We start from the raw sequence: 19,082 nt of genomic DNA on the forward strand, positions 1-19,082 counted from the left end.
GCTTCAGGTTAAGAACAGTTTCAGGTTAAGAATGGACCTCTGGAACGAATTAAGTTCTTAACCCGAGGTACCACTGTATTTACTGGATGCTAAAGTGTTTTCAAAGGAACATTTTCCTTATAGAATTGAACCCACCAATTCTCCAAGTTTTCATTAGCTACATTCCTTGTTCCAAATTCTACTTAGCTATTGTTCACTTACATGTTTCTTGCCTTGATTTACTTAGTTTATTGCTTCTTATCTGTACAGATTAAGAATACATTAAAATAGGTAGAGAACACTACTATTTAATGAAAACGAGCTGAAAGTTAAAGTACGTAAACTAACTTGTGTATGAACAACCCCAGTGATTTGCCCATATCCAAATTACAGCAATATATAAACTCAGGTATATCTTAAAATATACTGGCATCACATATGTCCACTTACAATGGAAGTCTTTACATATGGGGCAAATTTGCTTAATCAGTCATCTCTAAGTGGTATACAGGAGATACAATAAGACTAAAAATAACTTAAAAGTATAAATGCAGAATTTAGAAACCCACTGGAATAAAACTAATAGCTGTTTGCCCTAGGTGACCAAAGCTGTTGCTTTGAGTTGGAAACACATTCATCTTACATTATGCACCATACATTCTTGTTTATGCATCTATGTTAAGACATAAGTCAGTTCCTTATAAATCCACTTGAGTTTTCTCATCTTTTAGTAGACTCCTGCAAAAGACTCAGCTTAGCAATTTAATTAATTAATTGATCAAATCATAAGTCTGCTACATACACATTAGTGTCCATCAATGCAAGCATCTACTAATTCTGGGGCACATGATCAGATTTATCTTCAAAGCATCATATCAGAATGTTGGCATCCGTCTATCTCAAGAGACAATGAACTGTGCCTCCGGGGTGAAGTCAAACCGCTGTGTTAGCAGCATCAAAGTGACCTCCCCAGAATGCAAGCCTAGCCAGTGAGTCTGGATCTCCCTGGATGCCCAGATGACAAAACCCCACTGATGTGATCCAAAGGAAAACAGAGCAGTATTTTTGGCACCAGCTTGGCTGCAGTAGAAGGAGGCGTACAATGCACCATCCAACCATTTTAGGGGTTCCACTCCAGATTTGTATAGGATTTACACCTTAGCTTTTTTCTTCTACTGAAGATATCCTACAAAGCAGCAGAGGTTTAGGATCAGTTTCCTTCTCCTAGAAGGGCTACCATCTAGGAGATGCTGCTGTGTAGTTAATGTAAACCAGTGTGGCCCTTGAGTTAATGAAGATGTATTAAACGGCTGTCATCTCATCCAGTCCAGCATCCTGTCTGAACTATGCTGGGATAGAACTCTACCTATGTTCCAATGACCAGCATCTTGGCCTTCTTGATATTCTTTCCCACAGACTCAAGTACTGATGCAGTTACAGCAATATGCCACAAAACCACAATATATCCATGCACTTCTGGAAATACCACCATATTAAGACCATTAAGTGAAGAGCTTAAAACAATGTTTTAAAATATCTAAATAAATCCACACAGCTGGGTCTGCATGATTTTAAAGGTAAACCCATATACTTTTCCTAACTACAGGCTTAACATTCCTCACCTCTTGCTCATTTAGCTCCATCCATAAATGGTTATGCTATCATTATTTTATTTATAAATCATCAAAAAGAAGGAGGAAATAGCAGCATTCAGTTTTCTTTCCTTGTTTCTTTCTAGGCTAGCACAAAAGCAGGCAATTGATCAATATAAGATGTGCCAAGCAGGCTTGAGCAGTTATTTGTTTTGCAGTGTCCAACATGGGAATTAATGATTTCACAACACATCCTGGATAACAAAAGTCACTCTCAGAGCCTTCTCTGACCCACAGACATTAAGGAGCAAAGTGCTAGAAAAATGTCATGCATTCATTGGACTGAATTAATAACACCAGAACAGCTAGGCAATGCAGCCTATGAATTTCACTATGAACACTTTTTGAAATATATTCTAATGGATGCAGTTAAACTGTAATAACTCTACAGAGAACCAAAAAGAGAATCAATAAGCAAGGAAATCTTTCTAGTTGGACTACCTTTGATGGTATTATGTAGAATTAATAGATAATTTACTTCCATAAAAGCTGAAAAGATGGTTACAAAAAGAAGTATTTTTCAATCTCAATGGAGAAAATGAAGGAATACTTTAACTTAATTTTTCAAGATCCTTGTCTCAGTGGTAAGTTGAAAGCCATATAAATCACCACTGCTGGAAAAGCCACGGCTTCTGGAGGAATAAAGGGTGGACAGGCTGCTTATTGGCAGCTGAAGGTCTTTAGGTATTAGTCTATAAAGCCATACAACTCTCCTCCTTCCCCACGGCAGATTATTCTAGAAATTGAGACAACGTATGCCTGCAGAGGAACTGCAAAAAATGAGAGGACAACTTAACTTTTTTTCCACTTGCGAATGATGTCATACTTAAAAGTTCCAGCAGGTATTTGTGTGGCTTTCTTGGAACACTTTGGCCCCATACCGGAGTGGTAGGCAATTTTCTATTGATAGATGACTAAAGATTCTTTTGGAGATGGGGACTTGTGGACAGGCTGATATATAGATTAAATATTAGAACTTTCTCCCTCCCCACCCCACCAGCCAAGACACTGTCAAACTATAAGGGCTAGAAGCATGGATTTCTTAGGATTACACTGGCTGTTCAAAACATTTTATGGACTATTAAGCAGCCTGGACAGCATATTTTATGGGCCTCTGCTCTGGTAAACATGGAAATTCTTTTGTCTTGCCTTCATTGGTTACACATTCTTTTGGAGAATAGAGAATGAATACTGAACATGCATGTTTAGTGATAAAAAAAAATCCAGCCCTCTCCCATCTCCTTATATAAGCTGTATATACTGCTGTTGTTCTCTGTAAATGTATTCAACTATGATAATTACCAGCAATTGTTTCACTCCATCAGAATGCAGATTTGCAGTTCATATTATTAAAAAGCTTGTAACTTGTTCTGACCCTCACTGCCAGAAGCCAATCTACGATGCTATGATTACTGGCCACATAAATTAATTTTATTTGCCTTTAAGCTGTCACTTAATCTTTTAGTATCCATAATTGCTGCGTGAACAAGAACTGCCACTCAAACCAAGATTCAGAGAACACAAATTTTATCATGATAATGAATGTTTTTTTAGCCCTCCCTCACTACAAAGGTGAGATGGGGGGGATTTTTCCCTATGAAAAACCCAAATACATCTTTTGCTGCCTATCTGTTTGTTACTCCAGCCTAGTTTGTTAAGAATAACATTGAAGGTAAGGTTGGGAAATCAGAACAAAATTTATGTATGATGGTAAAATGTATGTACGTAGAAAAATGGAAAATGTATACACAATAATTTTAAAAAGAAAAAGAAAAACCTGAATCTATTTGTTGTAATAAAACAAAATATATAAACACCAAACATTGTTACAGCTAATTTCAACATAATGAGGAATGTCTTTGAAGTTTTGCTGCAGGAGGGAAAGGCAATGTATGAGTGATCTTGCACATATGATTTTAATCCCTGGTGAAACATTGGAAGGGCATGCATGCCACAATCTTCCCTGCAGTGAGATGCATATGCTGCCTGCATCCCACTGTGAGGAGAAAACAATTGTTAGCTATAGAAAAGGGATGCAGAAAGTCTAATCACTCTGAATGCAACTTCTATGTTAACTGAATAATCACTGGAAAGCACTTTTGTTGTCATTTTAATTTCGTGTTTAATCCAACCTTCTTTTTCCTTGTAACCCTTACCATGAAATCTTTCTCTTAAGCCTCTTTATTCCCATCTTCTTGGCATGCTCTGCTTACTCAATAGGATGCCTTTTCCTTCTGTACCATCACAGTCTGCATGTCCATCTGTATTGCTCCCCTTTTCTGTTTCTCAGACTGAAACATTTGCAGCCCCATTTCCTAGTGGCACTTTCTTTTTCCAGATCATAGAGGCTACCCTTTCCCCTCTCCCCAGGCACAAACATCTTTGTCTGCACCATCTCTCAGCTATCACCTCTTTCTTCATCCCACAGGTCTTACCATATCTAATCTTAACCACATTCTAATCTTCATAAACCTGAAGTCTGAAGCCACTGTTTACTTCCATTTTTCTTTCTTCATCCTACTCTCACACACACCCTTTCCTTCTTTCATTAATATATATGTGTGTGTTTGCTCCATTTCTGCCTCTATCTCACCTCTCTTTCATTTTATGCCTCCTTGGTTCAGCAGAAGCACAATGTAAGTCCTTCACTATCTTAGCAATTCACCCTAGTGAAGGGGAAACAAGGGAAAGAGAAACCTGTAGCATGGATGGCTGAACTGGGGCCATTCCAGCACACAGTTCTGAATTTAGGGAAAGGAGTTCCAATGCAGACAATGCTCCATCTGCACTGTTCCACGTATCACTGGATTTGGTATCCCAAGTCTACTCCCACTTTCTGATGGGCTTGGGAGTGCCTACGATTTTTCCAACAAGATATGGGAAAGGGTCATGGACAGCAAATATGTGTAATTCCTTCAAGAGGCTGCAAACACAAAAGACCCCAATCAAGATTTGTGGAAGGGGCTGCTGCTCAGTGGTAAAGCACATGAATTCCCTGGCATCTCCAGGTAGGTAAAGATGTCTGGAAAAGATTTCTGTCTGAAACTCTGGAGAGCTGCCAGTCAGTGTAGAAACAACACTGATATAGATGGTCTGACTCAGTATAAGACAACTTCCTATGTTCTTAGGCCTGCATAAGAAGCACAAAGAGCAGATACACAAGTCGTTCATGCAACTGCTTGCCCTGCTTCAGGGTAACATCAAGCACTGCTTAGTGACTGAAGCATCTATGTGAGAAGTGGACAAGCTGAGCCAAAAATCTTATACAGGGTCTGAAAAAAATGGCTACGTATACTGTAGGTTAACTGAGAGACAGGAAACAAAACCCTAACTACAGTAGGAGTGACATGGTTTAACTGTAAATACTGAGTTAAGATTATTTGCCTAGCTTGGCAGGTAGTTCCCAAGACAGTGGTACCTTGGTTTACGAACTTTATCCGTTTTGGAAGTCCGTTCTTAAACCAAAACTGTTCTTAAATTGAGGCGTGCTTTCCCTAATGAGACCTCCCACCGCTGGTGCCCTTCCACTGTTCGGATTCTGTTCTTAGACCAAGGTAAAGTTCTCAAACCAAGACACTATTTCCAGTTTTGCAGAGTTTGTAAACCAAATCATTCTTAAACCGGACTGTTCTTAAATGAGGTACCACTGTACTATCATTCTTAAAGAGGTGTGGTCTTGGATACAAAGGCTCAAAATAAAAGATCAGCCATCACTCCTTCAGGAATCCATGGACTATCACTTTCAGTAGTGAAACATGTTCTATTTCACAACTTAAAGAGCAATTCTTTTGACAAACAATCTCGGCACTCTTCATTCCTCTGGTTTTCTTCTGGACAAAAATAATCCTTTTATTTATTAATAGCATCAATAGGAGCGAAAAGGGGGTGCTTCACAAGAAAACAACAGCATCTTAGAACTCACTGCATTCCCATAAGTTGAACTAAACACACTGCTTTGATCAAATTAGTACCCATGTACAGATCAAAGAATAGGGCAGCTTCCATGCCGCCATTAATTTCTAGTACATTTCTCTGTACAAGGTTAAAACAATAACTGTCCCTGAAGAATTCACAACACTCTAGAAAACTAAAAGAGCAATTGGCAACAGTTGGCTGTACAGGATGATTTAAAACAGATTTGGAACCCTGCTATACTGTCATCTTATGCAAGCCAAGCTCCCTCTTATTAAAAGGCACAGCAAATCACTCTCCTTTTCCAGATAACCTGTGCCAGCTATTATTAGCACGAAAAGGCAGCAGGAAGAAGAGACCCAAGGCCATCCGAGAATGAGAGAATGGAAGTTTCTTTTCTCTTGTGGATACATTTGATGGAAGCTGTCATGAGCTTTTTTTGTCTCATTAGTATTTCCAGCTGAGATTTCCATGCAATTCATGCTGCTAGGTAGCAGTGTCATATTTAAGCTTTCAAAATTATTCAAACGACTTCTATTTCATGCATTTTAAATACACATTACAAATAGCAATATACACAAAAAAATATTTTAGTAAGAGAAAAAATTAGCTTACTTTTTCAACTCCTAAGCATTTCAAAGGTTTTTCTGGCTCTCTATCTTTCTTTTTCTCTTCCTTCCTTTTTTCCTTTTCCTTCTGTGGGAAAGATGTTCTGTTATGAGTTTCAGATACGATAATCATTTAAAACACTGACAGCCATAGTTTCATCCAAGATAATGTTAATTTACTTAGGCATATTTATACCTTGCCTCTTATCTGAAGCTCCGAAACTGGCGGAAAATGTATTGCAAATACAATAAAATAAATAATACAATAGTTACTGTAGCAGGGTAAAAGTGTACTTAAGTGGTTTCCCTTTTTCTTTGATGTTCCAGTGGCCACTTAGCAGCTGAATTGCCTGGCCTGGAACTGACTGTTGAAGAGGCAGATATTGGTTGCTCTTAGGCCAAGACTTTTTTTACTTGCTTGTTGCTGCTTATGTATTTCACAACGTCTGGCTCTTGAGACAAATGCATAGATTTCAAAAAGACACTCACTGAGGATTGCAGGATCACACTAAGCTCTCAAATATTTTCTTCAGATGTAATAGTACAATGTCATAATCTGACTGTGTCTCACATCCATTCAAATTCCTGATAAATGGTAGAGGTCTAACCCAGGTAACTTAAAGTACCCTAGGAAGACAATGACATTTGGGTTTCAGTACCATCCCCTGTCTTGTCAAGCCTCAAAACAGTGTAGCGTTACACCTGCACTAACACTAACTGTGGAAAGGTATCAAAACTCCATATGCTATTGTAACAGAACAGGAAACAGGTGGGATATTGACACAACCACCACTTTAACTCTCAACCATGCAAGTTAAGTTTAGCTGAATGGATCTCTTCAGTTTACCTTAAAAGGAGGGGTACAATAACACTTGTGGTTTAAATTAAAATGTTTACAGACAAATCATGGGATTGGCCTAGAGAATACTTTTCAACGTTATTCAAATTCAGCGTAGAAAGCATTTGCATGCAACAAGCACACAAGGAAGAGGAGATACCTCTATTTTGTTTTTCTCAGAAGCAGCTTGCAGAGAAGGAGAAGATGCCAGAGGTTGAGAAGCATCAGAGGAAGACATCTGTACAAAGCAGATGAAAGATGAGAAAAAGGAGCCAAGGCAGATTTCACTAAGACTACAGAATAACCATCAATTTACTTTGCTCTTTCTCATTTATCAGAAGATACAGATGAAATACAGACAAGGCAGAACAGAGATGAAATCAGCGACACAAAACATATGCATGTTGAGGACTACATATTTTGGTTAACTTCGCTACTGAAAACATTAAGTGTTCCAAGGAAGACCAATGAGAATTCAGAATACTTCCTCAGGCCAACCTAGCTATTTAACTAAAGCACACAAAATTTAACAGTTGTGCAGAAGAGTACATGCTGGCTTGGTTTGCAAAGCATAGGTAAAGGTGAAGGGACCCCTGACCGTTAGGTCCAATCACGGACGACTCTGGGGTTGTGGCGCTCATCTCGCTTTACCGGCCGAGGGAGCCGGCGTACAGCTTCTGGGTCATGTGGCCAGCATGACTAAGCTGCTTCTGGTGAACCAGAGCAGCCCATGGAAACGCCATTTACCTTCCCGCTGGAGCAGTACCTATTTATCTACTTGCACTTTGACGTGCTTTCAAACTGCTAGGTTGGCAGGAGCAGGGACAGAGCAACGGGAGCTCACCCCGCTGCGGGGATTCGAACCACCGACCTTCTGATCGGCAAGTCCTAGGCTCAGTGGTTTAGTCCACAGCGCCACCAGTGTCTTAGTGCAAAATAAGCTCCTAGAAAAGAGACTGCAGCGGCTTTGCTCCCTAGTCATTTTGTGGCTGCACTCAGCTAGGGCATGTTTTGGTTCAACATATCATCCAAACAAAGGTTCATGGTTTAGCTCTCTCAAAAAAGGCCATAAGCTGCCCTATGATTTACAGCTTATGGTTTTTCTGGAGGCAGGGGCGTAGAAAGGGGTGGTGGACCGCCCCAGCCTACCCCGAGCCGCCGGGGTAAGAGGGGGGAGCTGCGCTGCTTTGCCGGTGGCATTCCCCCCTTCCACCTTCATTTTGACAGCTTGGGGGAGGCTTGGGAGCTGCAGGCAGGCAGCACACTGAATGTCCGCCATGGGCGGCTCACTCCGCCCCCAGCTGCAGGGCACCCAAGTGGCTATCCCACACCTTTGAGTGCACCCTCTGCACCACGCCCCCCTCGGGAGCGTGCCCGCCCTGGGCGGCACGGGCATATGCTCCGCTGCTGTCTGGAGGGAATCCAGGTTCAGATGACACTAAGTCAAACTGCAGCTCAGGACGGCACAGCAGAAAAACAACCAGGGAGGAGCAAAGCTGCTGCCATCTCCTCTACTGACACCTCCACGTTCACTTCTTCGCACTAAGCCGTGGTTTGGGCTTAGCATTACATGCTAATTACATGCAGTTACCTCTTCATCTTTTTTAAAATTTTACTACAGCTTTTTCAAAAGGCAATTTTTTTAAAAAATCAATAGTGAATGCTTTGTGGATGAATTCACCAGAATATAAAATAAGAAATGAACTTGGATAAGATCACATCAGAAGCACGAGGGAAAATAATTACATTTCATCCATTGTTCAGTTTTATCCAGTGTGACTGTTGAAATATTAATGTCCTGAAACTGAAAATGAACACTGTCCCATGGGGAAGGGGAAGGAGGCAAAGGTGTCTTTGTTCTTGCTCATTCTAACAGAATTATTTATTTAAAGATTGAAGCAAAATAACTCAGAACTCTAAATGTATAACTTTCAAATAAAGCACTCCATTTCAAAACAGTAAAGGAAAAAATCTTCTTAGTTAATAAGGAACAGCCTTCTAACCATAAACTGCCGGGTGTATTATAATGCAGTTTGTATAGTCTTTTGAGAATTTCTACATACACCTGTAATCAGCAGGGCATTTTCAGCATTCAACAAAGTATTATTCAGCTTGTTTATGAGCAGATGCAATTATCCCTTGAAATTTACTGCAGTATTTTCAGAAATTTCCATAAACTCCCAAAGAGCAGTCACAATCAGAAGGCCTAAGAAAGCCCATTGTTACCTGTTAGTAATAAACTTTTGAGCTCCTGCAAAGTAGAGGTGTGGGAGCCTTGAAATGCCAAATCCATCAGCCCAAGCTTTACAGTTATCTCCAGAAACTAGGCAGGCAAGACAGCGCCACAGCTGGGACATTCTGCATGCAAAGCATGTTCTCCACCACTGAGCAACCGCCTCTCTAAATAAACAACGGCCAACTCTTGACATTACTAAGAGGCCCCCATAAGCCACACGTGATATTAAAAATTCTGCTGGCAACATCTCACTGTAACACTTGGAACCACAGTGCTTTGATTAACAACTTCATTTCATTTCTACTCTCAAATTGTTACTCTGTATTTTCTATTCTTTGATTACTACAAACTATTTTTTATATTTAACTCTCACAAACCATAGCATTTGTGGGTGGGAATATAACTTAGCAGTTTGTCTATATGAAAAATTCTATTTTGCTGTGATTATTCACTTCAAGAGCACTAAATTATTATTATTTTTTTAATGTCCACAAATTACAAAACACTGCAGGGCTATGTTGGACCCCACCCAAGGAGCAGTTTTTATCGTATGGCAAATTTGCAACACTGGTTTCTTTGGTTTCTCTTCCGAGTCCAGCATTTCACCTATTAAAAATTCCATTTTATCCCCCAAGGCATTTTGTTAGACCTAAGATGCATTTAAATTAACACTGTGAGGTCCAATGTACCCAAACAGCTTTTGGTTTAGCATTACGTGAGAATAAGGCCACAGGGTAAGTCAAACAACGGCTTAGCAAGAATGAGCAAGCAAGTTGGTACCCGGAACAAGAATCATGGTGACTTTGCTCCTCAAGGTCACTTGCTTGTTTTCACTAAGTAATAATTTGGCTTAGCATTACAAGCAAATTGGGGCTATTTTTTTTGGAATGTGAAAATAGTAAGTTTTTTTTTTTAAAAAAATGTTAAACTAAAGTAATTTTGAATAGGCAACTTTATTTTCGGCTAGGATTATAATGAATCTGTTGGATCCCAAAAGCAAATTAATATTATCTTTTAAAATGGTGTATTAGGATTTTTAAAAGGTCAAGGTCAGTCCGCCAAGTAAAAGTTGTAGTAATATGATCAATGGGCTGATATAGATCACTGCACAGCAAAATTCCAATACGGATTTCAGGCAGAGGAATATAGGGGTGCCTTCTGTAAGTAGAGCCACACTGCCTACCTTCAAGCAGACAGGTAGCAAAAATATATTTTATTTGCATTTCAAGTTACCCCCCTCCCAAAAGGAGCTTGGTGTGAATGAAGGTGGTCAACAAGGCAACATATAACCAACTTATGGAGTTCATTGCCATGAGAATAGCAAGTGCTCAGTAGGTCAAATGACTTCTCAGAAGGTCTAGAAGGATTCCTGGAAGTATGGTAATTAGCCATAACAGCAGAGCTGAATGTTAAAGCTGTATATCTCTGATCATAACAAAGGATTGCCAGCTCAGCCATGCAAATTGGTGGCCACTGTCAGGGGATACAATGCTTGGCTAGAGGAATCCCTGTTCTGATTCAGCAAAGCAATTTCCATTTTACAGTTAATGAGTTTACATGCCCACGTTCTTTTCAGTAGCAAAGATTCTCGTGAGCCTTGAAGGAACATCTATCAGTACCCCACCCATCAGTTTAGAGTCACAAACACTTGACAGCAGGTTTCAATCACGTTCCTCTTCATTCTCCCTAAGAGTTCCTCAGCTTGTAGGCATGGTACAGTACTTTATTTTTCAAGCAAGTCATTAACACCAATTCTATGATTAACGATAATCAGTTTTTTCCTGTCTCTGTACTGACAGGGTTGGTCTTTTATAATATGTCAGCAGGGAAACTTTTTTGCTCTTTGTGGTCAATTTTGACAGATGGGTGGAACAAGCACAGCATGTAAATCACATGGTGTTGTGATATCACATAGTTGGTAAGCAAGTGTCCTGTTCACTTGTTAAAATCCATGCACAGTGATTGCAGAAGTGACAGGAAGGGGGGGAATCACAGAATTGTAGAGTTGGAAGGAACCCTGGGGTCATCTGGTCCAATTCCCTGCCATGCAGAAATCTCAGTTAAAGCATACATGACAGCTAGTCGTCCAACCTCTACTTAAAAACTTCCAAGCAAGGAGAGCCCACCACCTCCTGAGGTAGTCTGTTCCACTGTTGAACAGCTCTTACTGTCAGAAAGTTCTTCCTGGCTTGCACAGGGTAGCCCAAAATGCCTCTGATTTCCCATCCTGCTACAGCTGCCCCATGCCCTATCCCATGCCTTGCGAGAGGGATCCATCAACTGCCAGGAGCAGCTTTGTTAGGCGGATCACAGTGGGCTGTGGAGGTGGGGAGCAATCACTTAAAATATGTCATAGTATGCATAATTTAACTATATTACAACATGCACATGTTAAACCAAAATTCAGAAGAAATCGATCGTTTACTTACATTGCTGATATTAACAGCATTTTTGTCATAGTATTTCTTCTTCTCGTATTTATCCCTGATGAAAAATTCCACAGCTCTGAGATCAGATAACTTAAGGAAGACAGAACACAGACCAAACTAAAGAGGGTTTACAGTACAAAACATTTAATTCCCAGTTATATCCTAGATAAGATCTTTAAAGCTAGAAGCACACACATTCAATTTTAATTAGTATTTTAGCAAGGTCTCATTCAATACTTGATTTCATATAAGCACACCTTAATACATCAAGCCTTCTAGCATAAAATCTTTTGAACTACATCTCAAAATGCATGTGAGGAGTGACTATATGATCAGCATTCGTAAGCAAAAAAAAAAAAAAGAGCTCTTTAAATTTCCCCCAACTTTTCTAGTTCAGACTCGAAAAAGTTAGGGAGGTGCACTTTCTTGACTAATGTAGTCACACCTATGCTATGCACAGTTAATGCTTCCCTGCTGGCTATCAATGGGCTAGGGGTAATTTAAAAAAACAAAAACAGTTTTTATAGTTCCAAGCATGTTCAGAAGTCTTCATTACAGTAAGTTAGAACTAAAAGCCCTGAGTTTTAGCTAGCCCTGTTGTTTGACATTTCCCCTTCCCCTCCACAACTCTGGTAACACTTGGAGACAGGTCAGGGGAAAGGCACTGTTAGAGGTGTGCCACAAAGCCGTTATAAATCATGTCAGAATGGATGGGTGCTAGTGCTGGCTCCGAACTGAGTGGACTACCTTCCAAACTCTGTTTCCAAAATGTGTTACCATCACTAGTTCACATGCACTAGTACTAGGCCTAGGTCTGGTACATAGGGATGGGAGATGCCTCAGAGATTGTCCAACCAAAGACAGGGGTAGAGGTCATCTGGGTTATGCTTATTTGTGATTTTTTTTACAGTATTTTTTAGCAGTATTTAACCAAATGTTATCTCTGAATACATTATTATTTGGAATAAACTAAAAACTGTCTCACAATTCATTGGAAACCAATCGTCCAGTATTTTTTCTTGTTTTTACTCCTTTTCAATTTAATCACTCTATGCACGGTAGAATATAATCATGTACGTTGTAATAATACTCAAATTACTATTGTCTTCTCCCAGTATGGCAGTGCACAAAGGATACTGATCTGTTTGTGGTCTTCGAAAGTTCTCTGGTAGATTAGCTTCATAGAGTAGCCTTGCCTTGGTATTTCCCATCTCCTGCATGCACTAAAAGCAATAGCAAAAGAAAAAAGATGAACCATTTTAATTCTTATTGAACACACAGCCACTGAAGTCATAACCATTTGTACGTGAAAGTCATTACTATCAAGATCAATGGGACTTTTGAGTATTTATAGTTAGAAGTGGCCTATAAATGTGTAACTATTCAAGCAACTACTTTTGTAGTCATTTTTCACAAGTATCATAATATTCTGGATTTAGGCCTTTTCATGAAATCTTCTCATGGAATTATATTCTGCAAAAGCAACAGTGCTGACGTGCCTTGTATGCTTTCTGCAAGGTAAAACTTTCAAACACAACAAAAATCCTAAGGTATGACTCTTAACTGATTTCTTGCTACGTGTAGCAAAACCTTGTGGAAGTATTTCAGAGTTCTGCACTGTTACAAGGAGCAGTCAAGATTATTAAATGGAAGATTTTTAAAAAATCAGGCAAAAGAACCCTCATTTTGTCAGTTTCCCCCTTTTTTCCTTTGATAGCAGATAACTATTTTAAGCATAAGTAACATGTGCATAAGTTTTGTCTTGTTGGGATAAGGTTGCATAGTATTGCCTAAGCAATGCTAAATTCTATTGTAAGTTTTTGGCAGGGAGATATTATCAGGCACTTTTAGTGTTGAGAAAAAGGTAATATCCCTATTGAAAATGTTTCCGCTACCATAAAATATCCTGCACACTGCTTTTATACCATAACATAAACTGCTTCTATATTTTTGATGTTGCAAGTACTGTATTTTTGACAATTTTGCTTAAACTGCCTTTTGATAATTAAATGTCACGTTTCTAAAAATTTATAGAATTCTACTTTAAGTGTATTAATGGACAAAATGATAGTTGACAGGAACAGGTCATCAGGCTAAGTGAAGTTATGTTTTTGTTGAAAAGCTGGATAATGTAACACAAGTGAAATGCTCCTGTAAACTCTTTACTCATTACTCTTTTCACACAGAAAATGGTAGCTGTCATGTGGAAGCAGTTTCAAACAGCCTTCAATATGTAGTCTTGATATTTTAAGTAGATATGAATACTGAAATCCGCAAGGGAAGCAAACATAGTGGCTGCCACATAGTATCCTCCTAACGAAAATGCCTCTAACTAAATAACAGTTGTTGGCCCTTTTTTTTTTTTTAAGGTAGGCAAGAATAATCCATTTTACCAATTAAGCTTGTGAAATAAACTTTCCAGAAGATTTCTGCTGCCCCCACTACAACTTTAGTTTTCTTTACCTGTATTTGTTCTGGTGTCCATTGGTCCAAGTTGACAGACTTGACCCTTGATATATGAACCCCCAGATTTCGATGAATTCCAGCGCATCTGATACAAATAAAGACACCTGTGTTCCAGGAAGCCCATCGTGGACCTACGGGAAATAACTGATATGAAAATATTGCAAGATCTGGCTATGTTTTAAAATAAGTTTTATTTCGGGCATATAAATGCAACTGTCAGCCTGCACAGTTTAAGACTATCATTCAGACAGTCCATTTGCACATATTACTGCATGTAGGCCTTTGCTTTTACTTCCCAGGCAGTGGCCCATTTGCATAGCATCACAAATTGCTTTTCCAACTCTAGGAAGATAATAATATCCAGCAGTCCATTGGATCAAAGTCTTCTACAGTTATATTTCAGTGGTTGCCAATCCAGCACCCTTGGTTGCCATGGCACCTGTGAAGGCTTCCAGTGGTGCTTATTGGCAGGTGTCCCAGACTCTGAGCTTTCATTTTTTTAAATCTCTAGCCCTCTTAGAAAGAAAGATATTGGGACAAAATGGGCAGTTCCATTCATTCATTCATTTTATATACCACCCTTCACTGGAGGATCACAGGGCAGTTTACAATATAAAAGCACAAAAATACATACCATAATAACAAACACAAACCATAATCCCCCCTGCCCCCAGTTTAAAAGGCCATAGATTGTTTACTTAGCCAAAGGCCTGTTGCCTAAAAATATGTAATGAAGGCGCCAGGCAAGCATCCCTGGGGAGAGCATTCCATAAGTGGGGAGCCACCACCGAAAAAGCCCGTTCTCGTGTTGTCGCTCTCCAGGCCTCTTGCGGAGGGGACACGCGAAGGGCTCAAATTATGATTGCAGGGTCCAAGTTGGTTCATATGGGGAGAGGTGGTCCTTGGGGTATTGAGAATTGTGTGAAATGTGAGTGGTGTAGTACCCTATGGCTGTGTGGTAGGATGTGTAAGTGGAAATTATGGGAATGGTTGCTTGACCAAATTATTTTAGTGCTAGAAGGGAAAACAGGCAATCTGCAAAACATAAGGAATAGTCCCATGGTTACACCTACATTGACCCAAGATGACATGAATGTGGGGCGCCATAGGAAACTGATTCACATGATAAAACACAAGCACATGTGACCCTTTTCTTACGTCACAGATTTAAATTCCATAATGGTCTCAACAAAGTTAAGTTGAACTCTTATTAACAAAAGATTTTTGTGTGTTTTTGAAAATTAAAGGAAGTTGCAATGGGATGATAACCCAAACAGATTTGTTGGGTAGAACTGCCTCAGGTAAAAGGCACATTCAAATGGTAGATCTTATTTATTTGATCTGTGAAATTTTCAGTGCTACTTCATGACAGAATAACACACACCAACTGTTTTCACATGGCATTTTATCATTATTTATATTGGCCATCTGTATGTTTTGAATATAAGCCTGTGTATTAGACTACACATTTCATTTAAAAACAAGAACATCCTTCTAACTCATTTAACATTTACAACTAATGCACTCAATGATAAAATATGTTATCAGCACCACATGTGAAAATGCCCAAATGGCAAAAACAAATTTAAGGGTGACTTATGCCTTTACAAGTATCCAGCTAGCATCATAGCCAAACATTGGAGAGACCTGTCAGGAGTAAGCATGGACTAATGGTATCAAATAGTATGGCAAACAGCCTTATTAGAAAAACTAACTAATAAACTGAAACTGACATGGGGACAAATAGAAGGTGCCTTCACCCCTTTATCACATACATAGCCCAACAAGTCAACAACAAGAATCCGTCGACAGCATATGTATCAATCTGGCTAACCTGATGCAAAAATACACACACACACACACACAAATCAAATCTCACTACAACCAACCACACCCACCCCTAACCTCTCTCACCACCAAGGAAATGCAACAAGCAAATAGTAAGAGAACCCATACAAGTGACGCTGACACAAAACCCCACACAGTGTAAGTAGAAGAATAGAAGCAGAACCACCTGAGCCCACCCCACTCACCATTCCTCCTCCCCTCTTTTCTTCCCAACCTAATACTACATGCAACACTAATGTCTCACAACAAATGAAACTGATCTGTAGAAACTTGAAAAAAGAGACAATGCACGTATTTTTGTAAACTAAGATAGATGGATGGATGGATGGATGGATAGATATAGTATCCAGCTTCCTCCTTTCCAAGGGTGCAAATGCTACTGCAGGGGAGAGAGGAAGATGAAGGAGAAAAGTCCCAGCAAATTTGTTATACCCCATAAGGACTTATAGCCTGCTGTGTCGCAGCTACTTCCAGAGAAGTCGTGATTTATATGAAAGACTGACACAGCTGGTGGGCCACTCTCTTTTATTTAGTCTCAGCCTTTGGGCTAGAAAAGATCCTAAGTAATGGCCATATTCTTTTTTGTTATGCTGGTACAGCAATAGAACACTCATAATGGAATCCTTCCCCCCCCCCAAAAAAAAAATTCTGCCAATGGACTTTGGGAGTTTTTAGAACTCTTAAGTTTATACATTTATACATTTATTTAAAGTAGGGGTGGCCATTGTGGTGTGTACAGCAATTTTATATCATTTTATCATTTGCAGCTTTTAAATTTTGTAATTGGTGTTTTTGTCCTGATACTGGTCATTGGCCGTCATAAAACGACTTGCATTTGCACTGTTAGAGTACCTCTGAAGCCTACCAAAAGGTCTGAAACTCATAGTGAGCACATCTGTGGCAAAATTGCATGTTCATGGGCTTAATGAGAGGGGGGAAATAATTATCAAGTGAGAGAGGTAGCCACAGAAGCCACTTTCCCAGGTCATCTGTTTTATAAGTATTGGATGAAAGAGAAAGTACCAGCTCAATCATTATATCATAAAGTATCAGACATACTGAAAAAAAGCTTCAAAGAAGGGATTCTGGGTCATGATATGGTTGCCCAGGAATAATTATATTCTGATTTGCATTAGTGTATTATAATCATACTTCTCAAAAGTCATTGTGGTTTCTGCAGTGAGCTATTTAATGGAGAACTAACATCAGAACAAACAATATGCTTTCACTGCACAACCCAACATCTTTGACAACTAAGTCAAAGATGGCTTTGACATTTATTCCAGCCATCCCTCAGTATGTGCATATATGATCAAAACTATTGAGAGTTTAGATACCATTGCTCCAGTCTACATATGCTAATCTATTTTGAAAATATCCTCTCTTCAAGAGTGGATGCTACAGCTATCTCCCATGGGTCTCACTTTTTACCTTTCCTCACAACTTCAGCATAACAAGCAGTACTTCAAACATCTGTTTGTCTTTTTTTGCAGTAATCATCTATGCAATTATGGGGAGCACATCAACTAAGAAAGCAGAGGAAAAGCTTAGTCTTATTTTGATACAAAGCCACGGCCAACCATCTGTCAATGTTTCTAAAGACACACAGCTGGAGAATAATGCAACATAAGATATACTCACTTCCTTAAAAAATGGCAATCCTGCTCTCTGCCATATTTGAGTTTTTCATATATTAAGGACAGCTTCTATGTCTTGAACCTCATTTTTCACAATACTGACTTTATTTTAAAGCAGCAGGTCCACTTTCTATAGTATGGCTGAAAATCAGAGTCTACAAAGTTCATTTTTTAGATTCTCCCAACATATATAAACTGATACACTTCCTGACTTTTTCATAAACATCGGTACCAAATTTCTATTTGATTATTGTTGTAAACTTCACCTTTCCAACATTGAGGGTTTATTTCAGCTGGAACATTTCAAAAGGTTGTTTTATTCACTAGATGAAATCCGTAACAGTATGCATCTTTCTTTGTATGCTACTTAGGAACATAGAAAGCTGCCTTATACCAATTCAGGCCATTGATCAGTGACTAGCATCAACCCTCCAGCATTTCAGATAGGGGACATGCCCAGTCCTACCTGGAAAGGACAGTATTCAGATCTGGGACTCAAAAAGCAGGTGCTCTACCAATGTGCTATGGTTGCTCTGCCACTACTTACTATATCTCTTCCAATAAAGGATACAGGTTAAGAAGGTTTCTTAGCATTTGCCTATCCCAGGAGTCCTATAGCTCTTATGCTCTTCATTACAGCCAGTTTTATCTGGTATTCTAATAATTCCAAAATACAGTACTGTTCAACAGGAAGCAAACTAAATGCTTACCGACAATTTTCACTTGTTTGGATTAACAGCTCCACCTAGTGGCACTGTTAATTTATCCATGCAAAGAACAAGCAAACCTGCCCTTAATTCTTGGAAAATGTAAATCTATAATCAGTTTACTTTCTTGGTGAAAAAGACTAAACATAATGGCCCAGTTTTAGATGCACAAAATTATCAAGTTCCTATGGAACAATTCCATTAGTCATCTGCATGTTAATCTTGTAGAGCTAAAAAATGCATCAATTTTGATATATTTTGATCTTCAGGGGTAAAGCAGGATACAATGAGGTCTCTTATAATCATTTTCCAAAAGCTGCTGTCTTTATGAAGACATGGTTATTTACCTGCCGAATGAGTAAGTCTAGCAATAAACCAGATTCACACACACAAATAATTATATTGTCAGACATGATTTAAACAATATCAAAGGTACCCCTTGAATTTGCATTCATAATAACTTGTCTGACCCATTTCTATAGAGAGAAGGGATGTGTGTATAACATCCATTACATGTATTCTTGCCGGGAGCCTTTCTTAATTTTCTTGCCTTGCTCTATAGGTAAGACAATAATTTTCTTCAGTGATACAAATGAAAATATACGCTAAATCAGATTATACACTAGAAGTAATGATAGAGCATCTATGGAATTCTACATGGCAGGAATCACAACTACTGTATGACAAAAACTGGAGATATTTGTTACTTAAACAAAGAGGATATAGCCCTGGCAGAATACACTTGCTGATGCTAATCTAATATAGCTGCA

At 39.1% G+C, this 19,082-nt stretch overlaps 1 protein-coding gene across 3 annotated transcripts in view; it reads right to left on the reverse strand.

The window, feature by feature from the left end:
- The window catches only part of SMAP1 (small ArfGAP 1), a 53,234-nt gene that overhangs the window by 22,910 nt on the left and 11,242 nt on the right, over positions 1 to 19,082 (reverse strand). Inside the window, exons 2-6 of one of the 3 annotated variants that reach the window (XM_028722693.2) lie at positions 14,118 to 14,251; positions 12,792 to 12,877; positions 11,655 to 11,730; positions 7,150 to 7,227; positions 6,159 to 6,239 (exon numbers count right to left, since the gene is read on the reverse strand). In XM_028722693.2, the coding sequence (XP_028578526.2) occupies positions 6,159 to 6,239; positions 7,150 to 7,227; positions 11,655 to 11,730; positions 12,792 to 12,877; positions 14,118 to 14,251 (455 nt within the window). The remainder of the gene's footprint in view (positions 1 to 6,158; positions 6,240 to 7,149; positions 7,228 to 11,654; positions 11,731 to 12,791; positions 12,878 to 14,117; positions 14,252 to 19,082) is intronic. The other 2 variants (XM_028722694.2, XM_077926254.1) reach the window with 2 other exon arrangements.

The sequence above is a fragment of the Podarcis muralis genome, chromosome 3 (genome assembly GCF_964188315.1).
Source record: "Podarcis muralis chromosome 3, rPodMur119.hap1.1, whole genome shotgun sequence".
Lineage (NCBI taxonomy): Eukaryota > Metazoa > Chordata > Lepidosauria > Squamata > Lacertidae > Podarcis > Podarcis muralis.